Source organism: Podarcis bocagei, assembly GCF_964188305.1.
Source record: "Podarcis bocagei genome assembly, chromosome: 4".
Classification (NCBI taxonomy): domain Eukaryota; kingdom Metazoa; phylum Chordata; class Lepidosauria; order Squamata; family Lacertidae; genus Podarcis; species Podarcis bocagei.
In genome coordinates, this window is record NC_138128.1 from 66,804,172 (window position 1) to 66,823,014 (window position 18,843).

Consider the following 18,843-nt stretch of genomic DNA (forward strand, 5'->3'; position numbering starts at 1 on the left):
GACACGAGGCCTTTCGCTGTCTCCTACTGTTGTTCCCCAGTGACTGGTATCCAGAGGTGCACTGGCCAGTGGCGTAGCGTGGGGGGTGCAGGGGGTGCCGGCCGCACCGGGCGCAACATCTGGGGGGGTGCGCTCGCACTCGCAGCTCTCTGCCCCTACCTGGCTCACTCACTCTCTCTCACTGCAGTGCTGGCTGTGCGAATCCGATCCGATCCGCCGGGTCGCCGCCCACTGTGGAGGGGGGGTGTGCCAGACGTGCTGTGCGGAGAGAGAGCGAGGGACTATCTGGGGGAGGGACAGTGCAGCGGCTGCCCAGCGCAGCACTGAGCGTGGGAGAGAACCACACCAGACCAGACCAGGCAGCAGCAAGAAGAAGCTGGCAGCGGCGGCAGGTTAGGGGTTAGGGGGCGCAAATTACTTGCCTTGCCCCGGGTTAGGGGGCGCAAATTACTTGCCTTGCCCCGGGTGCTGACAACCCACGCTACGCCGCTGGCACTGGCTCTGATTCTGGAGGTATCACATAGCTGTCAGAACTACTTATTTATTTAGGGATATCTATGCTGTCCAATCAACTGTGAGGATGGCTCACTTGTTGTTGGCATCTGTCTGTCTTAGGAGAGTGCGCCTTCAGGGTAAAGTCAAACAGCTTTACTCAAACAGAGTTACAGCGCCTGCTGTGGCTGTAGACATTGATATAGGAGAGACATGTTTGATTGCAGCTGGGACAGATGAAGGTGTCCAGTTTTGCTTCTACAGGTGCACCTTAGTGTTTCTCCTCTCTGTGCTCCACCCAGTGGTCATTCCTCCTCTGGTCATTGCTATGGATACATGGCCTGTCTGTCTGTCTCCAGGGGTTCACTATTACATGTTTAATAGCCACTGATAGCTCTATCTACCATGCATGGCTTCTTCACAATTGGGATCATGACCTAACTAAAATGTAAGGGCCCGATCACTTGGGACCCATCCATTGGCACCCAACTCATACGGTTGGGTCCAATGAAGTTTTGCATGTTTGATCAGAACAGAAGTCCTAGCGTGTGCAGTGCGTCTTATGCATTGGTTTGGAGCCTTAGACATTACTCCTGAGTCTGCAACAATCTGCACGAAAGTTCTTTCCTGCATAACTGAGTAGCGATCTACTGCCCCACTCACCTCACAGAGTGTTTGTTGTGGGGGAGGAAGGGAAAGGAGAATGTTAGCCGCTTTGAGACTCCTTCGGGTAGTGATAAAGCGGGATGTCAAATCCAAATCCAAACTCCTCTTAGGGTGTATCTAGAGGCAATGGTAAGACTGAAGGTTGATTGTCTAACACAGGCTTCCTCAAACTCGGCCTTCCAGATATTTTGAGACTACAGTTCCTATCATCCCTGACCACTGGTCCTGCTGGCTAGGGATCATGGGAGTTGTAGGCCAAAAACATCTGGAGGGCCGAGTTTGAGCAAGCATGGTCTAACACAAGAACCATGATTCCCAACTCTATGATGTGAGAGGAGCTGAAACAGATATTTAAGAAACTGAAGTACAGTGGTACCTCGGGTTAAGAACTTAATTCGTTCTGGAGGTCTGTTCTTAACCTGAAACTGTTCTTAACCTGAAGCACCACTTTAGCTAATGGGGCCTCCTGCTGCCGCTGCGCCTCCGCTGCATGATTTCTGTTCTCATCCTGAAGCAAAGTTCTTAACCCGAGGTAATATTTCTGGGTTAGCGGAGTCTGCAACCTGAAGCGTATGTAACCTGAAGCGTATGTAACCCGAGCTACCACTGTATCTTAATGCATTCACCAGTCTTTGGAACAGGAAGCCCCCATGTGCAACACTTATCTGCCCCCCCCTTTCACTCTGGTGCTGACATCATCCTGATCAGTGGTGGAGGAACCCTCTCCGTCACCCGGGCGGAACGCCAAGGGGAGGGGTGAACCACCCGGTGACGCATGCATGACATCTGTAGGGACTGCGCACGTGTGACGTCCGTACGGGCTGCACATGCGTGGCAGCCCATATGGTTACCACGCGAGCAGCAGCCCATACGGATGCCCGTAGGGACACTGTGTGCGAGCGGCAGCCCGTGCAGACTGCGCAGGCGTAGCAGCCCATACAGACGCCATGCAAATGCGGCATGAGCGGCGCTCACACTGACTGTGTTCACACCCTCCATCACTCTACAGCTGGGGGAGGCGACGGGCCATCTTGTCACCCCCCCCAGGCGTGCCCGGGGCGGCCCACCCCCTTCGCTCCCCCTTTGTACACCCCTGATCCTGATTGCCCTAAGCACAGAGTGGAGGACGTGTGACTCTACAGATGTTGCTTTCGATATTGTTGGACTGCAATTTCCACCCCAAAGCAACCAACTGTCATCTGTGCATGTGCAACAGCTGTCTCAAGTGTACACACCTCAGTTTCACTGCAAAGTGAATGTGGCTCACATTTGCAAATGGGATGGGAGCAAGATAGGTATGGATTTTGGCCAATGCCATGTGTACACGGCTTCAAGCACCAGCAGTGGGAGTGTGCTGGAGCTACAGTAAATGTGTACAAGAGCCTAAGGCTTTGATGGCACTGTGAGTTCCTGTTGTTGCAGAGCAGCTGTAGAAGGGTGAACTGGACTGAGAAAAGTATTATCATCTGCTTCATTACCAGGGATGTGAAGACAGATGGTTAATTGCATGTTTCTGTACATATATAAATATGTGCTTTGACATTATGGTAATGAGCTGTGTAAATTATGCCCAGGCGCAGTGTAGTAATTATTTCACATCTTACTGTGCTGCCCACAACTTTTAACAGAGCTGTACAATTTATAATGTTAAATCTTCTTTGATGGTAACTGAATGTATAAATCAATGGAAGTTTATTTTTGCCTTCCTCTTGTATGTATATTTATAGCCCCCCAAGATCACTATTAAAACAATACTCTACAAGTTATGTAAAATACATCATGTGGGGCACAGTTACCTAGCCCCTGTGCTTGTATTTAACAGGGTTTGCTCTGGGCTTAAAATATCATCTATTGCATTGGTATTTAAGCTTGTATAGGCTGCTGCTCTATATTGGGATTATGCTGTTCGAAAGAAATGTGAAGCCAGTGGGATTGCACAAGTTCTAATGAAGATATGATTATATGGGAAATGTAATTATTTGTTTCTCATTTTTTTTATGGTACTGTTTGGCTCTCTGGAAAATGAAATCTTCTAGCAGAAATGTATTTTCATAAGGGGAAAAAAATCCAACTTGGCTATTAAAGAAAGGCTCCTTAAAAGCTTGGTACAATTTTGCCAAAATGAACACTTCTTTCATTTGAATCCAGTGTAATAATATAGCTACATCAAGCAGGCGTACTGTTTTCCTATCCTTTTGTCTCAGTGACAAAAATCATGTTCACAACAACAGCCATAATCTGTATTACCTCTAGATTTTGTAGCATTTGTGCCAGGTCACCAGATCAAGACTCATTACATGGTCCAAACTCTCACACTGGTATGTTGAGTTTTTAAAAAACACTCCTATCTAGCAAGGGAGCTGCTACAGATCTGTTTCTGAATTGGGAAATGCATGTATATAGTTTTCCTAGATGGATTTCAGGCACCTTGGCTATCAAGGCTTGGAGGCAGAAGTCCAAGGTCCCACTCAGGAAAGTGAGTAGGAGATTGCCCAAACAGACCTACCACTTTTTGAATTACGTAAGTCAGTAATGCACAAGACCAAAGCAGAGGTGGGAAGACTTTGGCCCTCCAGATGTTGTCAATGGCTATCTCATCCCTGGCTGTTTGCTATGGTGGCTGAGTCTGATGGCAGCTGGAGTCAAACAACATCTGGAGGACCAAAGATGAGCTAACCCCTAGTTAATATGATGGGTACCCCTGTGTGCCCCCCAAATCTGCTCTGAGGACATGCAAGTGGCTGGATGGGGGGAAAGACTAGCTGGAAATCCCCTGCACACATGGATTTCTGTTGCACAAGCGAGCAGACATCATTGGATGTCGCCCATTGTCTGTTGAATGGACTTGATTTACATTTGCACAAGGAATGTAATATTAGGCCAGCAAAATCTTAACACTTTTTCCTGAAAAGGTTTTATTCAGATGAAACCCAGTCAAGTCATTATGTAAGTAGTCAGTTGGATATATTTCACTAAATGTTTTATATAAATTATAAAGGATTAAAAGTACTTTGCAAAATTATTGCTTACCTCTACAAAAATGGAAAAGATTGCTTTATGCATATTGCCAATTTTTCCATAAAATAAAGTCGTGAATGCTGACTTAGCAAGAAAGTTTTATATCTGTTGAGTATAATTCTATACAGTTGACTGCAGTCTGAATGTATGATTGTTTTCTCAGAAATGCAAGTAGCAGTCAGATCACCAATATCCATTTTCTTGCAAAACACTTAACTGAGGGTATGTATGCGTTAGTGGGTTAAACACAACGAGGTCACACACTACATTTCCCATTACTCTTGGGGGAAAGCCATTAAAATTAAAGCAGAATTTGATAGGTATACAGTACATTGGTTTGACACAAAATGGCTGAAATATAACAAGGTGAAAGCTAGCATGGGAATACAGAATGTTAATCACTACGTAGCTGGGGGAAAATTACAGTTCTTCCTGGATGAATGAAAGTGCCATGAACTTTGCTAGCTTTAGATACAACTGCCAGGCATTTTATATGCGCTCTCGGCCCAAAAGCGGAGATGAGTGATGCACCCCATAATCAAATTCGACTGGACTTAACCGTCCAGGGTCCTTTACCTTTACCTTTTACGTATATTTCTTCCAAATTAGTAGCACTGCAATTTTGAAAGTGAGCTCTACTTTGAGCAGAACTGAACTTACTATTATTATTACAGAAACAGAACTCTAGGAATAATTATCTAGACAGACTTTCAATATGGGCCCCTAGGTTACGTAGCAGTATGGCTCATTATACCGTTCCAAAATAGCAGTGATCCTTAAGAAGAAACTGTGATGCATCCATCTGTTTCACTTGAGCTCCAAATGAACCTCTTGTCAAGAAACCTATCAACAGTTATGCCATCATATCCCAGTATTCCCTCTCTTGGTCCCCAAAGTGCATTTGAACATACAGCAGATGCGTGATATTAATTACTAAACTGGGCACAAAGATGACAACAACTAGGAGTAAAAACAAAAGTATTAAACGGTTCCCCCTGTCTGGGTTTTAGTGAAATGAACTCATTGACTGGATTATGTGACAACACATCCTCACAGCTAGCAAATCTGTTGGGTAACTTTAGGTCAGTCATTATCTCTTAGTCCATTTTACCCCACAGGCAGAGACTGGGGCTAGCCACCCGTGGTGAGGGGTGAGCGTCCCAGGGGGTCGGGGGGGGCAATATCACCCCCCCTCAAGGATGGCACCCGGGGTGGACCACACCCACCGCACCCCCTTCCTCTGCCAGTGTCCACAGGGTCGTTGTGAAGATAACGGGTGAGGAGAACACTACCCCAACCTCTTTTTGGGAGGGGGGAGAGTAGGATAATAGATATTTTTGTGGAGGAAGGGGTAGACCCACACTTGCAGTTTGCACCTCCCCTGCCGAGAGCCTGAGGGTCCCGTTCCTGCTTCTCTCCACCTGGCTGGCCTCATAAGGACTGCTGCTGAGGCTGCTGCCCAGCATGGACTGGGGTATTGGGGGGAAAGTTTCATTGGGAGATTTTGCTGTTGTTACTGATATTAACTTTTTGTATCATCGTTTTTATGTGGAAATTGTTCAGTTTGGTTATGTAGTTTTTATTGTGTTTTATTTATTTTCATGACCACTTTGCTATGTTTGTAATCATGCAAATCTTTTCATATTGTAAGTCGTCTTGAGCATTGTTTTAACTGTGGAAAGGTGGCATACACATAAAATGATGATGGTGATTACCAAAAAAGAAAAGAAAAGAAAGTCCAGTGAACGTTACAATGCTCCCTACCCATGATCTGGATCAGGCCCCCATGCTGGCAATTTGAAGAAGAATAGAAGTCACATGTAGCTTCTCCCTCATCACCTTGATTGGGGTCTGAGCATTTTTTCAGAGCAGACTTTGTAGTAAGCACTGAAAGAGTTTTCTGGCAGTTCTATTTGTTTTTTGCTAGAACATTTTTACTCCATTAATTTTGGCCGTCATACCATACCATAGCGAGCGTGCTTACATTTTGATCGATATCTTCACAGCTTGCAAGGTCTGTGGGAAGAAAAGAACAGGCTGTGAATATACCTCCACCTCCACATTCATCCCTGTCATTCTCACTGTTCCTGTCTCCTGATTCACCTCCACATATGTTCATCCTGGTCATGCAAATAAACTTCCTAGTTTCTCTACCAACACAGTGTTCCCATGCATTCTGACACCTGTGCATCACTCCAGCAGCTGTCCTGAGCATCTATTTTGGTAGAAGGAAGAACGTGCCTCAGCTGTCTAGATGATGATGATGACGACGATGATATCACCTCGTGTTGGGATGGAGAACCTGTGGCCAGCTGTTGTTGGAGCCAACTCCCATCAGCCACAGTCAGGGATGTCGAGAGTTCTCATCAGAAAATCTGGAGAGCACTAGAGTCCAAGCACATGATTTAACACACAAGCTACAATTCCCAGGATTATCTGAGGGAAGCTATGTCCTTTAAATGTGCATTAAATGTATGCTGTGGACGTGACCTTGGTGACTTTTCTGGTTGAAGTGAGATTGAAGGACAGTGTTCTCAGCTGACAGTCTTAGTTCATTTTGGAGCAGTCATACTAGCAGGAAGTGAAAAATGAAATTGTTTGTTAGTCATAGCTCATTTTTTGAGAACCTCATTAGCCTCCCATTTTTGTTATGTTTACACTAAGGAACTGTGGGTTCTTGGTCACTATCCCATCCTCAGTCCATACCCTCTTCAAAATAGCCTCCTCATATTGTTGGCTGCTTTTGGGGGGGCAACATATGGCTTTTAAAAACGTAAGAAGAGTCCAACTGGATTAGACTAAAGTACCATCTAGTTCAGCATCCTGTCATAGGACCCAACCAGGGCCCTTTAGGAAGCTCACAAGACCTGAGTGCAATAGCAACTATTTGTCTATTGGAAAGTTGGTCATCTGATTGGTGGCATCTGCAAATCCCCATGCTATGCACAGCACTTTGAAACCCTGTTAATCAGCTGGTCATCGGTGAGGCTTTAAAGCAGTGTTTCCCAACCGGTGTTCCGCGGCACACTAGTGTGCCGCGAGACGTTGCCTGGTGTGCCGTGGGAGGGAGGCGGGCGAGTCGGGCGGCGAGAGGCGGGGCGGCGGCGGCGAGGAGAGGCCGCCCAGCGCGGGGCTCTCGCCGTCTGCCTGCCTGGCTGCCTGATTGGCGCTGACGTCACGGGGCTGTAACGTGCCCCACATAGGCACACGCGGGGCAGCGAGCTCCCTCCCTCCCACATCCCATCGCCGCTCGCTTCGGCCGGCCTACTGGGCTGTCGCAGGCGGAAGGCCTGCGCATGCGCGAGATTTTCGCGCCTTCGGGATTCCCTTCACGCCTTCCTCCTCCCGGGTCCTTGAGAGCGCGGGAAGCGGCAGCGCGAGACCGGCGTTGAGCCTGGTAGGTATTGCGCTTGCCAAGGCAGTCATTTGGGAAATGAAAACTTGCAAAGCAAGCAACCAGTTCAATCTGAAGTACGTGTATGCTTAATATCCTGTATCTGAAACCTGTTCTGCCCCCTCCCCCACACTTGGTGCCATTTTCATCTACACATGCAGCAGAGTAAGTTGACCCAGAATAGTACCAATTCAGATGGCAGAATGACAGTGCTGAATGCTTTCCCATGTAGAACAGTCCCTGCAAATAAAAACCTAGCATATTTGGAAAAGGGATGCTAGCCTAACCATTACCTTCTATGCTGTTACTATTTTTTTATTTTTATTTTTTACATAAGTAAAAAGTGACCTTTCCCCATCTGGCATGGTGGTGTGCCTCGAGATTTTTTTCATGAAACAAGTGTGCCTTTGCCCAAAAAAGGTTGGGAAACACTGCTTTAAAGCACTGCACAAGGCTGTCTGCATGCACTGACAATCAGTTGGTGGTTAGGACTTCAAAATGCTGCTCACTGCTTTCTGTGAGATCAGTTGAGCATTGGTTCTTGCACAGAATTGTGTGAGGCACATTGAAGCCATGACAACCAGCTGATTGTGTGGACTTCAAAGTGCCACACTAGGTGGGTTTGCACTAAAAAAAAAGCTGGTCACCTAACATTGTTAGGTGATGTCAGATGATTAAGAGCTTAGCAGCCTCCATGCTGAACTTGGCCTTTGGGGCAAAGCCAGCCACGGTAGTGGATTCTAAGTAGAAATGAGTGTAAAAAGCAACACAATCAAGGTTAGCATTAAAGCCAAATGAAAATTAGACTTACAAGGACAGATTTCAGTGAACGGCATTACTTCTTTGCAAAGCTTTGCTTTCATTCTCAGAGAAATCTATCCGTTCCCAGTGGCTGAGCTCCTGAGAGTGTAGCAGAGATTCTCAGAACAGTGCAGTCCTGCTTTGAAAGCTAACCATAGTTATCGCCCCTGTCATTATGAGCTGCTTCATGTTCAAGCCAGTGTGGTGTGCGAATAAATCCTTTGGTTCAGAAGCTTAAGGTAATTGTCTCAGAGATTTCAGTAACACGCAGGATGATAACTGTGTAGTGTATTTCAGGCTGAAAACGACCTCTTTCTTCCCTAGATCAATACTTTTTCATTCTATCCAAGTCCTATTTCCACAGTGTGAGGCAGAAGCCGCTCATGTTTTAAATCATTTTTGGTATGCAAGTGATATAAGAAAGTGCAATTTTGCATCCAAATGAAGGCTGGGGTTGCCTACCTTCTGGCTATTACGACTGCCATCAGGGAAGTTGACAGAGGCTTGAGTGCTGGTTTGATAGTGTCATAGATCTAGAGTACCAGAGTCTGTTAGTGAATAGTAGAAATTAATAAACACTAGTATTTACATAATATTTGTGATATGAGGTGAAAATAGAAGCTGCAGAACTGTGCCAGACAATTAGCAAGTGAGCTATTAAGGAACAATGGGGAACCAGTACTTAGCCATTAAGGGTCATTGGCAATGGAAAAGAGCTGTCCCCCTCCCCAACCAGGAGGTGGTGTGTGTGTGATGTCACAGGAAAATTTGTCCTTTTTGAAATCTAAAGGTATTCCAGAAAGAAGGAGGAAATACGCAAAACCATCTTGGCACTGGCTGGAGGAGGTTGCACTGAGAAATTGGGAGCCATGACTGACCACTTCTTTAGACCCAGCCTTGCTGAAGCTATAAGAGGGGCAAGGAGAGACACCCTTGGGATATAATGTTCTGCACCCCATCCATTGAAGGTACAAAATGAACCATATTTCTTAAAAGACACTAGCCTCCACTGTGTCTTGATTTTTCCAACAGAAACACAACAGTGGGTGATCTCCTGGAACCCCCAGGAATTTGGCTACCCCCTTGGCAGAGATTAAGGGTGGTGTGCAACCTTCTTAACAGTATGTTTACTCAGAAGTATGTTTCAATGGGATTTTCTCCCAGGTAAGTGGTTCAATCCAATGCATGCACTCCTGGAAGTAAGTAAGCTCCATAGAACATAATAGTGCATTGTCCTTCTGAGTAATCATCCTTAGGGTTTCACTGTAAGGATCTGAAATAGAAAGTTCTTGCTCCAAAACTCGTGTCTGTTGCAGACACACTAGAGATGCGAGCCACATTTTTCCTGCCACAGCACTAACTGCAGCATGACTGACCCCTGCCTTAAAGGGAAGCTGTGAGCAATTCTGAAGCTTTTCCCACAGACACTGTATATTAATTATATAGACTCAGTAAATGGAAGGGAATCGGGATCATGACAGAAAACCTCTTCTTGCCCTCCAAACATAAAGCTTATACATGTATAAGCTATTTGTGGAAAGGCTCTGTGTATGAACAATCTACGAGTCGTCTGGTACTATTCAGTCAGATTGCATGGAGAAATCCTACACAGAGAGTGAATTCTGAGATTACCTTTGCACATTAATCTCATTTATTTATGTTGGTTTACATTTTTAACTGATCAGAGCCTGAACACTTAGAGCAGCGAACAACTTCTCACAACAATTAATTTCAAGTAATCAGAATACTCAGTATTTCACATCTCATGCCCTTTTCAGATGTTCTAAAAAAAAAAAAAGACTCTTCAAAGAAAAAGATGTAAGAAACCTCTCAGGATCCACTTTCAGTAGCCCCTGCATTACAGTATTAGAAGAGAAGGAATCCCTGCTTTTTAAAAAAATGGCCACTAGGTGTCTCCTTTATGCTGAAAAATGGATTATTGTCTCTAATTTGCTCTTTTGAATAGCTGATAAGACTATGAAAATAGCTCGTGCAGCCGTTGTATTAAATCTGCTGTGTTGCAAGGGGGGCGGAAATGTAATTATTTAACAATATTTATTTAAAATATGTATGCCTCTCTTTTCCATACACATTCGAAAGAAAATCTACAACTAACCTAAAACACCATAAAATTCCATTATGACTGACTTATAAGTAAACCACCAGTTCAGTCACTTCTACCAAGTATGAAACTTTTAAAATTAAAGAAGAACTCTCCATCTTTCTCAAGCTGCCCCCCCCCCTTTCAAGGTCACTGACATGCTACAAATGAGCAGCACGGTTATGTACGGGCAGACTATCACAATGTTTAATCGGGTAGCAACTTCAGCATGCTTATTTACAAGGCTGCATTGTAAAATAATAATAATAATATCAACTGCAGTAGAGATTATTTTTTAAAAAAAACTTTAGCAGTCACTGAGCTTCAAGCTCTGTAGGCTTCCAACAAATTACCTTTGCAACATAAAAGATTAACTGAAAAAGATTGATCTTACATTTTGTGTGACTGTGCTCTGTACAATTTTATTCAATTTGGTTGCAGTCATGTACCAGCAAAACAACATCTTATGTACTGTCTCTCTCTAAAAGTGGTACAAACTTAAAGGGAGAGTTGATTTCATTGCTCCAAACTTTCGGCAGACAGTTGTCATTAAAGTTGTGTAGCTTTGGCTCCTTGACAGTTAAATTCATTTTTGAGGTGTTAGGCAACATTACAAAACAAATGGCTGTAGTCTAAGCAAATGAAATGCTTTTGCCTACAAGGAGCAGAACCTGCCATGGCCATCTTAATAGTAAGAACTATTTGAATGGGTACCGTGAATAATCATTACTTTGCAATAGAGCTAATGCTGTAGAGTGATTAAATTGAACAGAGCAGATAGTGGGGCTACTGTGAGATGAGCAGTAACAAATTCTGCCAGTGAGTATTAGGATCATATTTATTTAGCTATTCAGTACGTTGCCTATAAATACATAAAGAACAGAACATGATTGCTCTTTGTCAAGAGGTTTGTTTTTCAGGATTCTCGTGTGTGTGTGTGTGTGTGTGTGTGTGTGTGTGTGTGTGTGTGTGTGTTTGCATGCATAAGACTGGGGAGGGGCCTCGGCTGTGGCTGGCCCCTACTGGACTGTTGATAACACATGCATGCTCTGTACAGTTCTCTAACAGAGACTACAGTTACATGCAGGCTTGCAGTTTTCCTGGAGAGCTCTCTGCCTCTTGCAATGAACTGTAAGTATAACCGCCAGAAGGAGTGGGCGCGGGGGGGGGGGGTCAGTACTGGAACTGTTTAATTTAGCTTGGTGACAAGTTTGGGGATCCTCCCATGCAGTTTCTTTGGTGCTGCAATAAGCAAAAAAAAATTTTTTTGCACCATGCAACCAGTGATCTCACATCCAAATTAACCAACAGATTCATTATGTCTTAAGAGCAGCACCAAACTGGAGAGATGGTTTTGCATTTGGAAAATGCACGAAAGAAAACCTGGAAAGCAGGAAAGAAATTGGGAGTTTGAAATGTCTTTGTTAAAAGCAGGATGGGGGCGTGGAGAAGAGAGGAAGGCAGCAGTAGAAAAGAGCACTTCAACGAAACCTTGCTATCACTTTTCTGGTATCATAGAAAGAAATCTGATAGATTTCTAACAACACAATCTTATATGTGTTTACTCAGACGTAAGCCAATTGAGAACAACGGTGCTTACTCTGAATGCATCTTAAACGAATTTGTGTTTGTTTGTTAATGTTGTCATAATGTTGTCAGGACAATCACTTTAACCACATGGATGGCACTCAAACAGGAATGCAACTCCTCTGTTGAATGTAGACAGGGGTGGCTTTTCTACCTAAGATTGCCAAGTTTTTAGTCTTTCTCTGTGTAAAACAAAAGATGCAGAGGAGTTTTGCTTACTACCAAAATCCAGCACCATTGATATAACTGCATAAAAGCTATTGGGTATCCCAGGAGGTGCTGTTAGGAACACAAAATACCAGGTTGGTACACATGCATAACAAACATAACAAGTGTCTGCTTTGCACAAAGGGTAGGTACTGGAGGCGTTACCCACTGCTGAGGGTCACACAGTGAGTTAAAAAGAATTTTATGCCAGTGAAGGTTTGAGAATTCGAGATAAGAAGAATGCATTGCTTGCAATGAGCTATCACTGCTCATCTTTATCTGCCCAGTGTGTGTCCACAGCTGACCTATATCTCTCTCCTCTATAGGACTTTGGGAATGTAGAGGGCCCCTCACCTGAGATTCTATCACGGATGCTTTTGAATGATAAATGTCAACAGCTCCCCTGACTTCAGGAAATGAGGCTCCCCCAAACCCTTCCGCTCACCCTTCTCTTCCTGAGCTGCCTGGAAGGCACCACCGGCAGGAAGAGCAAAGAGAGCAGCGAAAAAGTGAAGCCCGCTTCCTCGCCATGGGCACAGTCTGGACAGTTCTCCACCCGTGACAAACACCTGTGCAGTTGGCAGGTGATCTCTGGCGAAGAAGCCACCGAACTCCTGCTCAGCTGCCACCAGCCTGGAGAGGAGGGTGGGAAGAGGCAGCAGTGTGTCTACCGGGGCCAGCCAGAGCTATGCGCTGCCTACAGCTCCAAAGGCCGCCAGTTCTGGAAGCAGATCCTGGGCAAACTCCGCAAGAAGCAGCACCCATGCCAGGACAGCAGCCCGCTCAAATCCCGGCTTTGCAGTAGCAAGAAGGGGACTTCTGAAGCGCAGCTACACCTGGTGCCCACCGCTCCCGGCACTGACGCCCCAGGGGCCACTGAGGGGACTGCTAAAGGTAGATCCAAGGGGAAAGGCCGTGCCAAGGATGCGCCAGCCCTGCAGAAGCCACCTCAGGCGCCCAGGAACAGGGCGATCAGCAGCCCAGCCAAGGCGGAGGCCCCAGCCAAGCGAAACAATGAGGGGAAGAGGAAAGGAGGCCCCGGCTCCTCAGCGGTCCCAACCCAGCCCTCCAGCATGCAACCTACATCGGTCGCAGGAGGCACTGAGCAGCCCACAGAGCTCAATGCAGGCGTGGTCGAGGCCTACTGCGAAGAGAAGTGGCATTCACTATGCAACTTCTTTGTGAATTTCTGGAACGGCTGAACCTGGAGAATTGGGAGAAGGGTGGGGCACGGGGTGGGGGGGAGGGTTAAAGGCAAGGGGGGTTAAAGGCAGAGTGTACAGCAGACAGCCTAGGTAGAGATAGTGTTGGAAGGAATGAAGGCAAATGTGGTGGTTTGGGACGAGGGCAAAATGGAGGCAGGGGTGAATAGAGTCAAGTGGGATGGGAGTTTCTGAGCGCCAACAGAGCGTGGGTGAAGATTTGGGGCAGTGAGGAAGGGGAGGCAGGATGCGGTGGTTGTGCTTTTATGGGATGTATAACTTACTCATTCCTACTAATCCTGCAGCAGCTGCTAACAAAGTGGCCGAGGGTGTGCACTAGAAAAAGGTAGGTTAAGATGAAAGACATATTGTTCCTTCCATGCTAGATGTGCTCCAGCTGTTAAGTAAACTGTCCTGTTGCATCGGGCTGTTTATTCCCTACCCACAATCAAGTAGCTAATTCTCAGCTAATAAAAGATATTTGGGTTTGCCATGTTTAAAAAATAATCGCAAGGTTCTTTCTCTAACACAATAGATGCTACTGGGCGTAATTACATTAATGATAATAATAAATGAAATTATTTTACAGCAACCTGTGCTTGTTATTTCATTACACAGTGTCGAAATCTCTGCTATCAGTATCAATGCTATCACATTTTACAAACTTTTATTTATGTATTTTTTAAATGTGTTTGTATCCCTCCAAAGCAAGATGAAATGCAAGGCAACGTAGCATACATGAAGGTCCCAGGCAGCCTCTCAACCAGCCACTAACCAGTCCAAAACCAGCTTAGCTTCAGTAAATGTGCCCTCATGCCCCAGGAAGCATTAGCATATGAGGGAGGTTTGCTGAGCAGTCAAGTTATTAGCTCCCTACATCTTCACAGGACTTCCCTCAGTCCTGGGGAAACTGTGTATTGTGTGTCTGTGTGTCTGTGTGTTTGTGTGCGCGCGCGTGTGCGTACGCACGCACACACACACACACACACACACGTTTTAAATTCACTGTTCTAGCCTTCCATCTTAATGAATCTAGCCATTGATACAGAGTGACTTGGTTGAATTTATGTACCACCCTATTGTCAAATGCTTGAAATAGCTAAGAGCCAGTATTTATGGGCCAATAGAAGTGTCACCATAATAAGCTATTGCTTTCTGCATTCCACCTCCCTTGCACTGTGGAGCCTCTGAGAAGTACTGAAGGAGACCTTCGTTCTGTTAGGTAGGGTGTGTTTTTTCTCCCACTCTTGGTCAGATTCTTCTTCTTCCACAACATAATCGGTCAAAATGTTCTTGACGCACATAGTTTGTATCACAGTTGCTGGGATTTATGCTTAGAGCCGTGGCAGCAATTTTATCAACAGACTGTTATAACTTTTATCAGAGCTCTTGCTACTTCACATAGCCCATTTCACACTGGTTACATAGAGCACAAAGAATGTCACTTTCTCTCAAGGGAAGCCTAGCAATTACATTTTAAACCTTGCCTTTAAAAAGCTTCTATCCAGTGGCAAATTCCAAGAGAGATCAAGCTCAGAATTTGCTTTCAATATTAAGGTTTAGGACTGTTCTGTACATGCAGCTGTAGAACATGGTCAACTTTCCCTGAGAACATTGAACATTGAACATTGCATTGAGCATTGAACATTGCAAGCCAGGAGCTACCTAAAAACTTGCCCTGTTTTGATTGGGAGAATGGTGCTTGCATTTACACATATGTGCCAATTTTTCCTTTTCACTTAAGCAGATGCTGAAGAACAAATACGAGGATGATAAATGGGAAGAGGTATTGCTTTCTATAGTAAAAGAACAATTGGGAAAATATTGGAGGGTAAGAATGTTGATCTTTGTTCTAAAAGCCTTGAAGGGAGACTTAGATTTGCCTTCTACCTGAGGAATTTTAAGAAAAAAACATCTAAGGAGCTTATGTTTCAGTGAGAGACAAACACATAAAATAAAGAAAGAATAGCAATAATGAAAGAATAAGGTAATCAGAGAGGTGGGTTTTTTTTTAATGAGCTTGACATAACAAATGGGACTTTTTATCTTGGCAGTTTCCACGACATATAAAAGTAGGGGCCCCTTGAGACAAGAAGGGTCCAACTTCACAATCAGGTGATCAGTTTTGATTTTTCAGAAGTGATACAGAAGTGGATAGCATCTGAGCTTGGATAATATGCCATAAGCCAGAGGTTTTCAACCTTTTTGAGTCCTTGACCAACTACATTCTTTCTGCAGCACCTCTGTGGGGATCAGAAGCCCAGTTGTGTCACCCCTTGCCTGCAGAGCTGGCAGCTCCTCACCCCTCCCTTGTGGAGGCTCCCCTCAACCTCCTCTCTTCTCCCCTCTCCTTGAGAGTCCTCTGGGCAGCCGCAGCTGCTGCTTCTGGTCTCTGAGCTGCCCCCCCACCCCAAAGAGAGGTGCCTCCTCCCACTGCCCCACAGGGGCCTGGGAAGCATCCCCTGGCCAGCCCCAGAGGCACCATTCAACTGGGGAGCTTGTAGGCAGGGATGCTGCAACAAACAGCTGTGCTAGCCTTTCAGAGGCAGAGATGTGAGAGGGCATCAGAGGAAGGGAGGGAAGGAAAGAGGGGTAGAGGCCAGTGTTGCCCACGGCACCCCTGACCATTGTTCAAGGCACTCCAGGGTGCCACGGCACACTGTTTGAAAACCACTGCCCTAAGCATTTCACCTAGCACATTGTATTTCATGGAAAGTAAGACGTTCCAGTACTGCGGAGATACTTGTGCCTGTACAAAATCTTAAATGCTGAAGAATGAAGGCGCTTGGGGGCTTCTGTGGAACAGGAACTATTTCAGCTTCACAGTACTGCCACCACATGGGTAGACAGGCTGTACCCATGGGGGCACCCAGAATGAAGCTCGAAATAGCTAAAAGTTTAGAAACTATCATAAGGAAGCAGCCGCAGGCATGTATAAAGCTATGCAAATGACTGCAGGAAGCTGTTGCTAGGTAACCTGGGCCTCCACATGAATAGTGAAGGATAACTGGGGCCTGTTTGCAGTTTGACGGTTGCAAACCCCAGAGATAGCTGGTCACGTGACACTGTTTAGGCAGCACCCCCCTCCCCAAATCTTTGATCTATTTGTTCTTTTGTTCTTGGGAGCAAGAAGCACAATGGGAATGATTGGGCCCAAGGCCCCACACTGGGTGCTGCTGAGGCACCAAAATGTTTGAATCAGAAAAGAGGATGGTGAAGAAGTTGCTGGTGCAGCAGTGGAGAGAGAGAGAGAGAGAGAGAGAGAGAGAGAGAGAGAGAGATATGCTCATGGAAGAAGAAGCTTTTTTCACCTAAGGGAATTTATAGCTCTCATTTAAGTTCCCTTCAGGCTTTTAAACACCTCAACATTTTTCATCTTCTCCACCTCATAAGGCTGACCTTTAGAAAATACTGTTTCGGGAGCTCTGACATGAAATGAGTTTACATGAAATTAAGTGCCATTGTTTCCCCTGCCCCAGCAATGTGGATATTGTTACTTTTGTTTACTCTAGCCCGTTTACTCTTGACCTCAGGGTTGTGGGTTCGAGCCCTATGGCGAACCAAAGATTCCTGCATTGCAGTGGGTTGCACTAGATGACCCTTGTGGTCCCTTCCAGCTGTACAGTTCCTTGATTCGATGATTTGATACACACGCTAGAGATGTGCTTGGCCATTTGTCTGAACATGGAAACACTATCATGGGTGGGGGAACAGGGACACACACAAAAATAACCCTACTGCTTTCAACATCCCTCTCTACATCACATCTCACATTCAGCCCCTGACCTTTCCATGTTGAGCAAGGGGGTTGTGTTTGCTTGACCTCCATGGTATGTCGGGAAGGTCTACAAGGGTAGAAACCACCCCCCTCAACCTTCCCTGAACAGCACAACAAAGCATTGGGACTACGATAAATGTGAAGATTACTGGAGTGGGGCTTGTGTGAGTGCCCTTGCTCCCGTCAAGCTTTGTTTCAGGATGCACCACAACTTTATGACATCACATTTTCTCTCTCCTTTGTCAAGCAACAGGTGACACCACTGCAAGTTCCTCTATCTGCTAGAATACAGAGAAAGTTGCAAAGTTAATGGCATCACATTACATGGTTTCCCTTACTAAAAGCTCCTGCACAAAAGAAGAGGATGGCGAGACATGAGGCTGTGGTTTTTTGCAGGAGTCGCACAACCAAATATAACATGTTTGGACCAAAGATATAACTCAGACTCACTATGGAAGCCGGTTAGATGAAAGAAACATTTTGAAAACTTGCCTTTAGCTATGTAGTGAAGAACATTAGTTAATAGCTTAAGTATGCTTGATTACCGGAGTTAATTGAAACTGGTTGGAAAGTAATTCTTTTTTTTACAAGCATGTTAAATGACCTGTGATTTTGGAGAAAGATGCGACAAAATCCAACCAACCCTTCAAAAGAAAAAGAGCTTGACATTTGACCATTGATGTATTTTCTTTCTCACTCTTGTAGTAAATAAATTTGATCTGAAGTGCAATAGTCCAAATTCATTTGTACCAGTCTGACACAGATGGTACCTGCCTGGGCAAAATTGTAAAAAAGTGGATCTCGTTCATTTCATATTTGAAAAGAAACTTTAACTATAATGTTCATGCATATAATTTATTTAAATAATCATTTGCATAGTTATATTACAGTACAAAGAAAACTAAATTAAAATTATATATTGGGTTTTTTCCAAAAACAAAAACAAAACCCAAGCCCTGATACAAAAGCAGACCAGAAAGCTGAATTTTTAAATGTACAAGAGATTGCTTCTCATTTAACTTTGCTCTCTATTGCTCTACGGCTGCTTTTCTGAAACACAGAACAGCGGGTGAGGTGGGGGGAGTATAAAACAATAGGCATTTCCATGGCAGGCTTTCCTTACTAAAACAAGTTACTTCATTCATTTTGGATTTCTAAGGATTTTATGTTTAAACACCACCAAGGCTTTTCAGCTGGAAATGCTAGAGGCTGGAGCTAATTCTCTTGCCCCCCACAAACGTTTCATTATTGAAAAGAATCTCCAAAGCAAGATCCTGTATAAAATATTAAACAGCTTTGGAAATAATTTGGCGCCTTAGAGCTTAGCCATTCCCCACCCACCCACCCCACTCTACGTGCCTTACTTGGTGAAAACACAGCACTGTACATCCCAAGCTACCCTCACTTCAGGGCCAATGTTTCGTTTGTATTGCTCTCAAGTGTTCACAAGGTTAATTATGCCTGTACCTTTGGGGGGAAGAGGGAAAGAGGGGCAGGAGAGAGAAGGCTGGGCCACCCTTAACTCAGCCCACTTTCCTGAATAGAGGAAGTGGCGTGATGGGGATGGCGTGATTTTACTCATCAAGAGCCAGCCTTC

The 18,843-nt window shown here is 45.0% G+C and overlaps 1 protein-coding gene across 1 annotated transcript; it reads left to right on the forward strand.

Annotated features, from left to right (window-relative positions):
- The first annotated feature begins 11,449 nt into the window (after nucleotides 1-11,449).
- On the forward strand, nucleotides 11,450-14,060 carry FGFBP3 (fibroblast growth factor binding protein 3). Its single transcript, XM_081192024.1, has 2 exons — nucleotides 11,450-11,603; nucleotides 12,593-14,060. The coding sequence occupies exon 2, from the start codon at nucleotides 12,683-12,685 to the stop codon at nucleotides 13,466-13,468; it is 786 nt and encodes a 261-aa protein (XP_081048150.1). The 5' UTR covers nucleotides 11,450-11,603; nucleotides 12,593-12,682; the 3' UTR covers nucleotides 13,469-14,060.
- The last annotated feature ends 4,783 nt before the right edge of the window (nucleotides 14,061-18,843 follow it).